The sequence below is a fragment of the Chrysochloris asiatica genome, unplaced genomic scaffold (genome assembly GCF_000296735.1).
Source record: "Chrysochloris asiatica unplaced genomic scaffold, ChrAsi1.0 scaffold00105, whole genome shotgun sequence".
Lineage (NCBI taxonomy): Eukaryota > Metazoa > Chordata > Mammalia > Afrosoricida > Chrysochloridae > Chrysochloris > Chrysochloris asiatica.
The window spans coordinates 2096418-2111541 of NW_006408623.1; the positions used below are offsets into that span (position 1 = coordinate 2096418).

At 44.8% G+C, this 15124-nt stretch overlaps 1 protein-coding gene across 1 annotated transcript in view; it reads right to left on the reverse strand.

The window, feature by feature from the left end:
- Window positions 1–335: 335 nt before the first annotated feature.
- The window catches only part of METTL10 (methyltransferase like 10), a 48561-nt gene continuing 33772 nt past the window's right edge, over window positions 336–15124 (reverse strand). The window contains exons 6-7 of the mRNA XM_006867469.1: window positions 1116–1160; window positions 336–970 (exon numbers count right to left, since the gene is read on the reverse strand). Coding sequence (XP_006867531.1) covers window positions 336–970; window positions 1116–1160 — 680 coding nt within the window. The remainder of the gene's footprint in view (window positions 971–1115; window positions 1161–15124) is intronic.

The window sequence follows — 15124 nt, forward strand, 5'->3', positions numbered from 1 at the left end:
CTCCAATAGATGCGAGAACTTCGGGGCGAGCGGGGCTACCCGCTCCTGGAGCTCAGTGTTGGGACACGGCTCAAGTTGAGACCCGGCGCAGAGAACAGACACCGGGCGCACCCGTCCCCGTGCCGCCCGGGAAGCGCAGACTTCTCCACAGCGGCCAGGCTGGTTCCCATTCCCTGAGTGCGCTCTTGACAAGTCTCACGCCTGCAACCGGAGCGGCAAGGCGCCCCAAGAAACCAGCCGACACAATCCAAAACACAGCGGAAAAAGGAAGCCACCAACCTCAGAAGGGAGCGCAGCGCTAGAAAGCCGGCTCACTGCACCGGTGGCCAGGCAGCTCACGGCGCGTAAGGCGGGCATCGGTCGGCCAGCGGGTGGTTTGTGGTAGCTCCGGAGCCAGGCCCAAGCTGTCGCTCCCGGGTTGTCCGGGTGCTCTCCGTGGCCGCCGCGCAGCGCGCACGCTCTCCAGCCGGCGCAGAGCGCTTTGTACGCGGCGCCCAGGGAGGAGGAAATCGACTTGTCACTTCCTGAACTGTGTGCAAGTCGTCCGTTGCACCGGCCAGGAGGGCTGTCCGCGCCGCCGCGGGGCCGCAGAGCACGACTGCGTGAGGCTGCTGGGTTGCTGCGGGCGGCGGTGGGAGGCGCGCGGCGGGCAGGCAGGCGGGGGCTGTGCGCGCCGCCGCGGTGGGCGGGGAGTGGGGCGCGCCGCCGAAGCGGGGCGGGAGGGCAGCCTGCGGGCCTGGCCTAGGGAAGTGGCCCCGCCGGAGCCGGGGGCCTCGGGCCGCCCTCCCGCCCACTGCACGGGCCCTGTGGGCGTCGCACACCCAACTTCCGGGTTGCGGCGTTTGGAGGTGTTTCATAGACATGATTTCGTGATCGTTTTCCGTGGCATGCCAGGCGGCCGGGGAAGGGGGCCGGGCAAGTGTGGTCCCACTTTGGGGAAAATAAAGCGCTAGTTTCTTAACTCGGAACGCTGGTCGCAATAAAGGAATGTGTACTTCAGAAACCAAATCCAAAATGCATGCAACTGGGAAAAGCAGGCTTTGTGGTTGCTAAGCAAGGGCAGAGCATGTTTCGCTCTGTAACTTAGGATGTTGACTTAAGTTCAGGAATGTTACCGTGACCGTGTACAAGCAGCAGCGCAAGTTCATTGTACCGCTCACCTGGGGGGTGGAGAGCGCAACGCAACGGAACGGGGCACGGGACACGGGACAGGAGGCTGTCTTCCCCGTGAAAAGAAGCCCTCATTTCCAGCTACTCCTACCTATGGGCGCATATTTGGACCTTCGCGTATTCCAAAATAGATGTTTCAAGCGAAGTTTTAAAAAAGAGCTCCCCGTGCCTGTTATGTGTTCTCTGTGGCCAACACCTCCCACCCACCCCTCAAAAAACCCAAACTCATTCTTTTACATGGGTTGTGTCTGTACCATTTGAATAGCTCTATTCATAAATCAGGAAACTTCTTCTGTTTCTTCTAGGAACATTTAATTGGTTTTAATCCAATGTTTCAATCCCAGTATCAAACATAAATGAACAATTAACTTCTTGAGCTTGTGTGCTCTTGGGAAGCTATTCTATTTCATGGCTACTGCTGAAATATTTCAGTTTTTCATCACACTGCACTCATTCTTTTCCGAAAAGCATGCGCTAACATCGCTTTTGACACTTCCTTCAGCTCATGCCAGTGATATCTCCTCAGGATTTGGTAGGACATCTATCTATTCAAGTAGATGATGCGTGTGAGTAAAGCAGCCTAAGAAAGCTCACATGAGCTAATACACACAAATGATTACATACAATAACACACATGAAAGGATCAAGAACCAAGTCTTCCTGAGTTTAACAAAGGCAGACACTCAACTGAGAAGCATCAGCATTTCCGGATGCTGTGCTACCCTATCACAGGGCTACCTGAGCCTTGGAGAGCTTTAAGGAGCGGGTTTAACTTACTTTTTATAAGAGGCCTAGAGTGACTCCTGCTGGCAAACATTCAGTTTAGTCCTGCAATTACTAGCTTCATCAGGTCAGCTTTTAAAAAAACCAAGAAGCAGGGGTCCCAGGCCTGGAAACAATTACTGCAGCCATTATTCGTGTTCCATTCAGGTTGATTTTCAGCTCACAAAATTCCAAGGATTGTAGTTACGGTGAACTCCTTTGCTGTAAGGCCTCCTTTCCAATCTAAAGCAGCCTGTTTTTCTGGTTCTGGGCCCTTCTTGAATGAAGAATGTTCAGAAGCAGAAGACCTGCTTCAGGGGGTGTGCTGCTAGCCACTGGGCAGCTTTTGCTTTTTCGAGACATGACTTTCCAAAGGCTACACGCATGTACATGAATGAAAGCCCAGTGCCTTGTAGTGTCTGGGTTCCCCCCACATTCTGTATTCAGTCCTACAGACCTACCAAAAAAACAGCCCCACGTTTAGTACTACATTTCAGAGCTCTCGATTATATAAATCCTACCCAAAATACCCCACTATGTTTAGTGCTACACTTCAGGGCTCTCTAGTAGAAAAATCCTACCCAAAAGATGGATGATCGAATTTTGCTGAATTCAAGGAGTAGATGGAAACTCGGTCAAACTCTAGATTTTAAACAAGAAGAAGCTACAATTGGCAGACTGAGCTGTTAGCCTTTGTGCTCAACAGTCAAAATGAAATCAGGACCAGATTTCAAGCACACCCAGAGCCTGAAACACATATTCACAGGCCTATTTAGGAAAACACCCATAAATAAGCCAAAAGTAATCACTTAAAAAACTTTTCCATATCGTCAACTCATACCGACTGGCCTCATGGAATGCACTGGGAAACAAATGTCGGCCTTCCCTGCTCCAAGCCAGTATGTAAAACTCAGCAACATCCAAGGCTCCCCCAATGCAGGCACCCAAATGGAGGCAGGATGTGGTTCTGATAGGCATCATTTATCCACTTAAATGGCCCAGGTGGTTTAAACAGAGGATCTTGCTATATTAGAAAACTCCCCCATTCCAGGTTTAAAGCTCTTAAGCAACAGGAGACAATAAGGGTGTATTTTATTAAGAAAGGGTGTAACCTACTAGAACTTGTATCAACAAGCTAATAAAAGTGTTCATCTAAGCACGTTTATGCAGAGGAGGGTAAAGGTTGGTTCTGATACATACTATGGAGTGTCCTAGCCAGTTAGTTGGTGGGTGTTGTACTTTTGTGTCCATAGAACCAGACAAATGTGACCTTCAAACAATGAAAAGCTGAGCAAGTACTGTGAATGCTGCTCACTTCCCCCATTCAATCAATCTGCATCTCACCACTAAAAAGTAGCCACTGATTCCAGAGAGTAACATCCAATTCATTTTAGATTAACAGAGTGAGCTAAGCAAACGCCAAACGTGTCATATACGTTGGACCCAACAGTGGCACGCAGATGCCTGTGTATTAACCCCTTTATTCAGCTTCCAAAAGCCACCGCCTCTTTGTCACAACTGGTGTATTAAAAGCCAGTCATTCACATTTCACACTGTCCTTTCTACATGTGAAAAGACCCTTTAAAAAAAAGAGGGAAAAAAAAAAAAAAAAAAAGCAGACCCCTTTAAAACTGCTGATAATGGATTGTGAGAAGGCAAGCAGCTCCAAATCCACCTAACTTCTTCCAAAGAAATTAGCAACTGAAAACAATTCAGCAAAATATACTTCTTTGGAAAATACTCAAAGTTTTTGTTTACAGACGGAAGCCAAGTTTTTTGACCTACCCATAAGGGTGATTCTTGGCAATTCTCTCACGTGGTCTTATTTAGAACAAAAGGTGGATCGTTTCCCCCACATCTATGAGCCAGCTACAACCAAGAATCCTACCTGCATGGTAGGTTGTGACACATTAGTCCTTCTGTTCCTTCCTGTTTGTTCTTTTCATCTTGCCGTGTGAAATGTTTCCACTGATGATAATGAGTTATTCAATCTGTACACTGAGCAAATAAGCCAAGAAGCTGGGCTACATGCAGAATCAAGATTGGACAAAGACTCATTAACAAACTGATATGGAGAAGACACAACCTTGCTTGCTGAAAGCAGAGAGGCCTTGACGTACTTACTGATGAAGATTCGTATGGATTATACCTCAACATAAAGAAAACAAAAATCCTCAGACTAGACCAATAAGCAGCATCATGATAAATGAGAAGAGACTGAAATTGTCAAGGAGTTCATTTGACTTGGGTCCACAATCAACACCCATGGAAGAGCAGTCAAGAAATCAAGCAATATATGATTGCGTTGGCCAAATCTGCTAGAAAAGACCACGTTTAAGTGTTCGTCTGCTTGTTTGTTTTTTAAATAATCATGTCACTTTGAGGGCTAATGTGCGCCATGGTATTTTCAATAGCCTCATGTCCGTGCAAATGCAGGACAATGAATAAGGGAAAACCAAAGAATAGATGCCTCTGAATTATGGATGGTGCTGGCCAAAAATAATGACTACACTGCGGATGGCCAGCAGAATGAGCAAATCCGTCTTGGAAGAAGTACAGCCAGAATGCTCCTTACAAGCAAAGACGGCACGACTTGTCTCACAAACTTTGGACACGTTATCAGGAGGAGCCAGTCCCTGAAGAAGGACATCAAGCTTGGCAAAGTAGAGGGTCCATGAAAAACAGGAAGCCCCCTAAGAACTTGATTGAACCTCAGCATAGTGATCCTGCTTGGTCACCTTAGAGCAGGTGGCGGGCTGGCAACGTCTTGCGTATGGGGTCCCCAGCCGATCTCCTCCCTCCCCGCCTTCCTCGGATGGCGGCTGTTTATGCTGGACGTGTGGCCAGAGACGGGTAAGGATCACGTGGAACCTCGGCAACTTAAGACAGAGCCATTGCCATGCTGCAATGAGTTTCAATGACTGGTAAGACTGAGGAATTCGCACTGACCGCCTAAGACAGGCAGCGTCCCTTAAACAAACAATAAATAAGGAGGATTCGGATGCAGACAGTGCAGACCCGGTCAGGAGGCCAAGCCCCTGTGGGCCCAAGCGTTGTTGACCGTCCAAACCATAGGCTCTGAGGATCAGACTTTAGCTACCTAGTAGACATAGCAAACTGTCCCTCATCTGATTATTCAGTAATGCTTGTTAGTAATCTCATACATGAGCCCTGGATATCCACAGACAAATGTAAAAACCTTCCCTAAAAGCCGAGACTGTAAATTCCAAAAAGGCAAGTCCCCCTCAATCCAAAAAAAAAGCTAAAGAGGATAGAGAGAAACACTGTAAACTGATGATATATGGAGGGGATAATAATCAATGTAATGAAACAAGCTATATGAATGGTTGAATGTGAAGCCCTGTAAACTTTCACCAAATCCAAAATAAAAACATTTAATAAAAGAAAAACAGGAAGGCCCTCAGTGAGATGGACTGACGCGATGACTGTAACAGCGGGCTCAAGCCTGGGCGCGACTGTGAGGACTGTGTTGTGTTGAACACAAAGTCAGCACCGACTTGTCGGCACCTAACGACAACAATAATCTCTCTGTGCCTTCCTTTCCACTCTTTCACCTTATGGCCTGAAACCTTTCCACTGGTGACAATGAATTACAGCTCTGGCTGGAATCACATTTGCAGTTCTAGTCCCATACTCACACACACACACACATACACCCACCTATTTAAAGAGGTACCTTAGTTCTTTAAAAAAAACAAACAAAAATACCCAACGTAACACGTTTATTTTCATTGAAGAAAATCACAGCAGTGAATTAATTGATACCAATCTAGCTCCTTTGATAGGAAATGAGAGTTGAAAGCAGCTTGGAGGGGCCTGACTGCTGAAATCGGCGTATGTGAGTCTGCACAGCTTAGTAAGTAAACGTCTAGCACCACTGAGGTAGGAAAGCGTGCCAGCTGGGATGGCATTGTGCACCACAGAGTGTGGGTTGTAAGCCTAAATCCTGAGCACAAACCCTGGTTTCCAAGTTGGCAGGTGCTGAAAACACAGCAAATGTCACGCTTGCAACTCACTGGCAGGGAGAACTCAGGGCAAAGCGAGCTCCAGGGGACAGAGCAACAGGGCCTGGGTAGTTTGGGGGTTTGTTTTTTTGTGTGTGTGTTCTCCGCGCCACCCCCCACCCCCCAACGTTAGCAGTAGCTGTTGGTGCTATGTGCTACAAGAAAACAACAACAACACAAGCATGAAAAAACAAGCATTTATACATGACAAAAAGCCTAAGTAAATAAAACAATCAAAATGAATGAAGGCTTTTAACCATCTACATTCAGTTATTTGCATATGTAAAACTGATCAAGCCTGTATTATTCTAACAAGATTCAAGTGCATGATTAAAATTTGGCCTTTCCTTGATCTACTTAAGACCTCAGGTGATGCAGACTTTAATGAGGGTCACTCTGGTCGGATTAGCCACCTCTTCCCTAGTTCGCCTCAGTTACTCCCCCAGGAATGCTGCTGAGAACAAGCCACCAGGTGATTTCCTATTCTTGTACAATGAATCCCAGCTAGGAGACAGTTTAGCAGCACAGATTAACTTCAACTGTAAACTGGAAGGATGAACATTTCTACATACCATTCCAATATTGTCCTTCAATATTCTTGAGTGGAATGTTCAGATTTAGGACTTGATATACAAGTGACCAAATCTTAGTTTTCCTGCCTCTGAACGCCGCTGCCTCAAGAAAGCTCTATTTTTAATTCATTCCTAGTGATCTGTTCATCTTGTCTGCTATCCTGCCTCCAAAAACAACCAAGTCCACTGCCACTGAGGTGATTTTGACTCATAGCGACTATATCGAGAGGGTTTCTGAGACTGTAAATCTTTACGGAAGCAGAACACCTCATCTTTCTCCCTTGCAGCAGCTGGTGTTTATCCTACAGCATCACCGGGGCTCCTTCCTAGCCCCCTAACAAAGAAAACTGTGAAACTTGATAGAGTTTGTGATTTATTTAAAGTTTAAATACTCAATCTATAGACTGAATCCTTTGGATTGAAAACATCAAGAGGGGAAAAAATTACTCTCTGGTTCCAAAGGGTAGAACATTCCTGGGAGTCACACATGAAAAGAACATTTGCCCTACATATTAGCCTGAGTGTTTCCGAACTCTCCTCAGCAATTTATCAATCTGCTAGATTAACCAAAAGCAAAGATCTTTTGTCTTCTTCATTCCTACGCACTCCTCTAGTCCAGGATCTAAGAGGGATGGCCGCATCGCTTTTGTCTGTGCACAGCCTGCTGCTGTAGGCTAGCAGTACCTGGCCTAGAAAGGAGCTGATCTGAATGAGAAGTGAGCTAGCTATTATAAAAACTAGCTTACAGCTCCTCCACACTTCCACAAGGGAACTAACAGAAAAATATCTTGACCAAAATCAGGATAGTCAATGACTGAACTGCTCGACAACCTAAATTTAAGTAATGAAAGCTTAGATCACAGCATCCGTATCTTCTTGAGCTCACTCTCAGCTGTGTACAGCTTTCTGCAAGTGGCTCAGAGACTGCAGCTCTCAGAGGGGATCTACAGAAAACAACACTCCACAATGCCGGCAGCACCTCGAGTCACACTCAGCACTCCTGGCCCTGAGACAGCCACTTCACCAGCAAGAACAAGGTGACAGAAAAAACACCGGCAGCATAAACAACCGGCCCACCGTACTCCACACACGACACTGCCAGCTGCACTGTGAATTCAGGTAGCGTCAGATAGACCATTTAAAGGGCTATTCAACATGCAACTTTAAAGGATCACTGTCAAGGGCACTCACTGTTAACTTACAGCAAAGAAAATAAGCGTCATCAAAGACAATCAAAGCTAGATGGTGCAAGGTGGAAAACAAGGACAGCAGCTCAGCCCACACCTCATTAAACCCAAGGATAAGCACTGGACTGCTACTCACAAGGTCGGTGGTTCAAACCCACCAGCAGCTCCCTGGAAACCCTACACAGGGTCACTATGAGTCGGAACGGACTCACATTTTGCAACACCAACAGCATCTGATGGAGGTCTATTTTACAGGCTTTTCTCTTGGGCTGAGAACCAATTTCAAGGCAGAGAAGAGCATGAAACAGCATCTTCCTGATGGAGGAAAAGTAGCTTGCATAGGTCCAATCGTGTGTTTTCTCCAAAACTCAGTGCTCAATAAACAGAAAGCATTTCCCCTTGATATTTATTCCATTACTGAAGAGATGTTAAATACATAATGCCTGTTGCTATAAAATCAACTCCAATCAAGTACAGAAAATCATCTGAAATTTCCTTTATCAAATGGACCACTTCAGTGACAAAATGCTCGCTCTGGCTTCTGACTACGCAAGCACTTCGGCATGCAGAGTTTCCAGGAGGAAACCGAGGCTCACAAAATGAGCCAGCCTTTGGGACAGACAGGCCTCAGGGTGTGGTTTAGCATGCAGCGGTCCCCTCTTGGTTTAATCCAGTTAATTACATTTTAATTAAATAATAAGTACAACAATTGACAACTCCAACTGCAGCGCCATACGGAATTCTGTCCTACCTCCTGAACCAACTATATTATCAAGTATTTGACATGACTGGCTCTCTTCACTGAAGGAGGGTTTTCCTTCTAGGCCCGGCAGGGTTTACTGAGGGGATAAACAGCTCAGACTGGTGCAGCTCGCTTAGGACTGCTTCTCAAAAACCAACAAATATTTATTCAAAACATCAGCAAGCAGAAACGCTGTTAGAAGGAAATACAAAGGGCTCTCAAAGGCCCTGCTTTCAGCAACAACACAACGTGTGGTTTTCACTGACAAGTTCAGGTCTTTCTTCCAAACCGTGCTGACTGTGTGTTTCATTAGCAACCACAGTATGCTTGTCCCTGACTCCAGACTCCACTGAGGCTTCCTGTCAAGGACCTGGGAGGAAAACCTAATTAATTACTGTTGCTTCAGTGCATCTACGTTTATTTCACGACCAAACCCAAAAGTACAGGCGAGATGCTATGGCAGCAAGGCAGAGGGGGATGGACTAGAAACCACTCTTTCCTCTCTTCCTTCCCGTCCCACCCCCGCCTCGCTAGGGTTGGAAAGCATCCGAACATTTTTTCATCCAGGCGTTTTTTTAAACCAGGATGTACTAAAATTAGATGGGAACAAAGGGCAGACAGTTCATATTGGAGGGGGAAACGAGCTGAAACACGTGAACTGTCAGCACCCCCTCTTCTCCATTCAGCCTCGACCTCCGGACCATTCCACCCACCCCCACCCACCACCCCACCGGACCCCACTTTGGACCAAAGCTGCAGGGACAGCGGCAGGGAAAGCCAGAGCGGCCCTTCCATTGCACACTAATCACTGATCACCACAAACTGCTCTATCTGTACATCAGTGAAGAGTGATAAAGACAGTTCATGGTCAACTTAGTCAGCCAAAGCATTTTCCTATTTCTTTCCAGGCTTCTGAGATAACAGCCAGGATGTGCTGCTGGCTCATGGACTCACTTTTAGATTATTTGGAAAAACAAATTGATTCACTTTTCTTAAAAACCTTCAGAGCCCTATGCACGATAAAGATGACCAAAATCCGATTCTTTTCCTGATGCAGAGCCACAAAACATATTGAACAAAATATCCTGGAAGGGTCTATCACTTCTTCTGGATGGGCTGCTCAGACGGAGATGGTTTTTAATGTCTTCCCCTAATAAGCTAGGCAAGTAAGTAATTTGTACAAATACTTGCAGGCACACTGGATCTCTGGGTTGTAAGTCTTTCTTACAATGGCGTCAGCGTGACAAAAGTACATTCTGCTGATCCATACAGCCCCCCCTCCCCATTTTTCTTGAAGTTCTACTCCCCCAAAAAGCAAGATGTTGATCTATTCATGGCTTAGGAATTGTTCCTAATTTTTTTAACATGGCTTTCCTAGGCCTACAGTACAGTGACAGCTCACGATTCAGTGAGGGGCCCTTCTGAGGACTCCAATGTGCTGTGCTGGGCAGATTTTTAAGACTCGGGAAGGGACACAAGCTCTTTTTATTGTTGTTTTCTGGTTTCTCGAGCCCATCTTGACATCTAAGCTGGAAATGAATGATCTTTCCACAACACTCCAGGGATTTTGCTAAGGTCATATTCAATCATTCATTAGGCTTCTTACGGCTGCTTTTCAGAGCCCCATTGTAGAGCTGGTTTTATTCAGCATGGATGTAGCCTGTGGGCTTGGGTATTTGTCAGCTTAATGTTGAGTTTCATTTCTATGCCCCTAACATAGGAATCCATCAAATGACCAAAGAACTTCAAACTATTCTTTTCCTTTTCTGACAAATTGCGTGGTGTGTATGAAGAATAAATTAGCATTCATTTTCTTCCATGAACTGTTAATAAGACATGCTCATGAGCTCCTCCTCCTTCTAAGGGCGTCTTGGTTCCCTGCCCCCCTGAGAGAATGATCAGGATTTCCCCCCATTTTTTCCCACGCTCGATGCACGTGTCTTTCCACCTGCCATGAGCCCCCCACCACTCCCCCCAGTCAAGCCCTGGGTTCGGGCAGTTATCTTCCAGTGAACTGTACCAGATACACTTCCTTCCCGAGTGCACCCAGACCACCGCACAATTAGCTAAAGGGGCTACTGCTGTAGGCTCTTGCTCTCACAGCACAGAGCTTGTCGCCGGAGCCCACACATTCTAGCTAAAGACCAAACCCAGGCCTCCTCACAGCAGCAGAGGGCTGGCCTGAACACAAGAGATGTTTCGTCTGTATACATATTGTCACTCAAGCCATCTGATGGCTACACACAAACACACAGCATTATTTAAGAGAACACACATTACAAAACCTTTTAACATGGGACAGGGCACTCTATTTCTTTGTGTATCAACTTCAGAGAAATTATTCCAAAGCTATATGAAACTCAATGACTAATATCAGCTTCTTAAAAATTAAGGTTTCTCTTATACTTGGGATGAATATGGATTAAGAGCAGCAGGTAGTACCATATTATAGTATCAGTGAAATTTTAAAATACACAATAAGTGAGTTGAAATACAGTCTTCATACAGAGACTAGTAGTTTGTATATGTTCAGCTCTCTTCTCCCCTCAAAATAAAGTGAAGATTGCACTCACATCACAAATGAAGAGGACAGACTAACTAGTTGTTACAACAATAGGGGGAAGAAATTAAAAACTAATCACTCAGGGACAGCTTGTACATATTTTAAAGTGGATTTCGTCAAGCTTATGCATAAGTGCCAGTCCCGAAAGCAACTCGAACTTGTGCACCTGGCTTCAAACAAAACGTTCTGGAAACTTTCTATTTGTTCATTGGTGTGAGCCGCCCACTCAGGCCTCAATTCCCTTGGCATGTGTACACGCATTTCCTACACACGGAAGTGGCCGGTTGTGCAGTTGCAACAACGTCATCATGAAAAGCAACAATTCTGGGCACGCTCCACAGAGCACTCTCGTTTGCATTTCAAACAAGATTCCTCAAAATAAAGAGTGTCTTTTGATGAAATAAAATTACCATTCCAACTCCTTATCCACAGAAAGCAGCATTCACCACCTAAATTACTGCCGCTTTTATAACCGCATCATTTCTTCCACAGACACCCACAGAGTCCCAGGATTTAACAGAACCAAGGTTAATAACAATAAGGCATTTATATCTTGTTTCAGTAACTCAGGGACATTTACTGGCCTGGCTTTTAACAACTCGATATTATTCTCAAATACTAATTTCTTGTTAGGATTTTTGGACCTTTCATTTGTCCTGACTGCAACCGCTAAGAGCTGATAAGAATAGAGGACAACTCCTCTTCCCTTCAGAATTCCAGAAAAGCCTTCATCTTTGCAAATGAAACAAACAACGGGGACTCATTCTACATCATCTGTGAATCTAGCCAAAAGGCTGTCTACTCACATGGAAGGCCTCATTTGAAATCCAAGAATATTAGGGAGTCCTGTTATGGCACTGCAAGGTAAGCACCACAGGGTTGGCAGTTCAAACCCAGCAGCCACTCCTCAGAAACCTTATACAGGATTGCTATGAGTTGGAACTGACTTGATGGCAATTAACAACAACAGGGGAGAAAACAAGGATCACATCTCAATAAGTCATAAAACCGTATGTTTAGATGGCATAAAAGCGCATGTCTAATCAATATGTAAAAGTAACAATTTTTAAAGGTTTCAGTTGCATATATTTTGAAGTAATTCTCACTTTTTACATGTCGAAAATAAAAGCTTTTACAAAATTCCATTTCTGTTGAAAACTCATGTAAATGTGTTCTCTCTAAAGCTATCTAGTAACAAGCAAAGAGGAAACATACTGGTCGGTTACCAACAATGATCTATATCAAAGATCCCTCACCCGCCCCCAGAATAAGAAGGAAAGGAGAGAGGGCGAGGGGAGGAGGCAAGGAAAATAAAAAGGGTGCGATTCTAGACTCACTTATTACTAGAGGAACATTTGTGAAATACACAAAACTTCTGTTAGTTTGATTATGTAACCCAGTAGACCCCAAAAGCTGAAAACCATACACAATTATGAGCACTTTTTTAAAAGTTGTGTTATTTCAATATTAAGATACTAGCCCAAAAGCAAAGTAATATTACATATTAATCAACCTTATCTTTCAGAAATGTTCATATTGCTAACTAGGAGTGCTGGTGTGGCGCTGTGGGTTGATGCACCAGACTGCAAAGCCATTTGAATTACAAGTTCGGCGGTTCAAGTTCACCAGCTGCTCCTTGGAAACCCTATACAGGGTCGCTATGGGTCGGAACTGACTCGACAGCACTTCACAACAACAACAACACTGCTAACTAAAGGAACTCTAGTAGCACAGTGGTTATGAGTTGGACTGCTAAGCTCAAGGTCAGCAGTTTGAAACTACCAGTCATTCCACAGGACAAAGATAAGGCTTTCTGCTTCTGTAAAGATTTACCCTATACAGGGTCACTATGAGTTGGAATCGACTCCACAGCACACCACCACCGCTAACTAGCCTTTCACTAGCGCATCTTTGTTCTCGTGCCCCTGGAGGCTTAGCTAACTGCCACCACCCTTGCACAAAGAATGTCACAGCCCAGGTCTTCATTTTCTGATCCAGGCAAGTCTTTTCAGATAAGTGAACAGAAGCTGATGGAACACCATGACGGATGGCATGAGACTGCGCTGACAGGACAGCACTGTCAAGAACAAAGCCCCAACTTCTCCAATGGGATGTTCTAGGCTGTTGTTGCTGTTAGGTGCCATCGAGTCGGTACTGACCCATAGTGACCTTATGCACAGCAGAACAAAACACTGCCCGATCCTAAGCCAACCTCACTACTGTTGCCACACTTGAGTCCATCGATGCTACCACTTGGCCAATCCATCTCACTGGGGGTCTTCCTCTTTTTTCTGACCCTCCACCTTACCAAACATGATATCCTTCTCCAGCGACTGGTCCCTCCTGACAATATGTCTGAAGTGTGAGAGACAAAGTTTGGACATCTTGGCCTCTAAGGAGCACTCTGGCTGTACTTCTTCCAAAACGGATTTATTAGTTCTTTTGGCAGCCCATGGCACTTTCCATATTCTCCTCCAACACCACAACTCAAAGGCATCAATTCTTCTACGGTCTTCCTTATTCACTGTCCAGCTCTCGCATACATATGAGGTTATTGAAAACACCATGGCTTGGGTCAGGCACACCTTAGTCCTCAAGCTGACATCTTTGCTCTTCAACAATTTAAAAAGGTCTTGTGCAGCAGATTTGCCTAATGCTTTATGTCGCTTGATCTCTTGACTACTGCTTCCATGAGTGTTGATAGTTGATCCAGTAAGAATGAAGACCTTGACAACTTCAATCTTTTTTCCGTTGATAAGAATCAATCACTGTCAAGAGCAAAGCCCCCAACTTCTCCAACAGAATGTTCTAGGTAGTGACCCATAAATGCCAGCGAGGCAGAGATGAGCTTCTGGGAGGCAGAGTATGCTACAAGTTTTAGAGCCAAGAGGTTCTCAAGGAATCCTGGCTTCACCCTAAACCAGCTGTTTGACCTTGTAGATATGACTTCTATTCACTTCAGGTTTCTTACACACAGTAAAGGAATAAGTACTACAGACCTCAAAAAGTCTTTGGGAAGGCTCAATGATTTAGTAACTCATACAACCTAACACTATGCCTGCACACAGCACTAGCTGCTAGTCCTTGCTCCTTTCAACTTCCTGTTTATTCCTCGCAGTGTGTAGAAGACCATCAGCCACACAATACAGGCTCAGCTGATATGTTCCTCTGATACTGCTTAATTACCAGGGGCTTTTCTCCAATGTGAGATCAATGAAAAAAGAACCTCCATTACAACATTCAACCCCAAATAGTATTTCTCATTGCGCTTCGTAAATCATCTAATGAAACACTAAGAAAGTTGTCTTGCATAGTATTCTGGCCTGCAATAGTTGGGTTACATCTTTATAAATAACTTTTTTTCAACTTTACTAAAGCACAGAAATCAAGAATACATGCTTTTTGGAAATTAATTTACTGTGTGAAAGTTTTCAACTGTTGGGCCAATTACAAACTTTTTTTTTTTTTAATCAAAAAGAAAAGATTTTACATTTCAAATACAAAATAAAATGAGAAATTCTCTGTCATGGTCTCAAACACCCCATAGCCATGCTTGGGACTCTCTGCTTCCCGCTGTGACCACTTGGCACGTGCAGCCTGAGTACTTACGAAGCAATCATTTGGACTGGCATTTTCTGCGTCAACTCTACTGTCACGTGCAACTTCTTTAAAAAGCTAACTGAAATGGCCCGAGGAGAAGCCTCATGTTTTTTGGAAAACCAACGCTGCTACACTGCTTCCAGATCTGCCACCAAAGTTGAACTTGGGTGTCGGCAGCTCTTCGCAAAGTTCAAATCCTGTCAGACAAAACAAAAATACTTTTATTAATGATTGAATCCCACGGCTAGGGAAATGTTTGTGTCAGTGTTGTGCTTTCAAACCCTTTATAAAAACCATGATTCCAAACGCCAAATTGCAACTGGACTTGATTTTCTGATTTTTTAAGTATTTGTGCTACATAAGTGTAACATATGTGTATACTCCAAAAACCGTTTGCAACTGGACAAGGCACAAAAAAGACCAAAAGCAAACTGCAGAGCAGCAGCTTTCCATCCAGCCCCCACTTCCTGTTTACTAGGCCTTCAACTAGGCCTCTCCTTTCA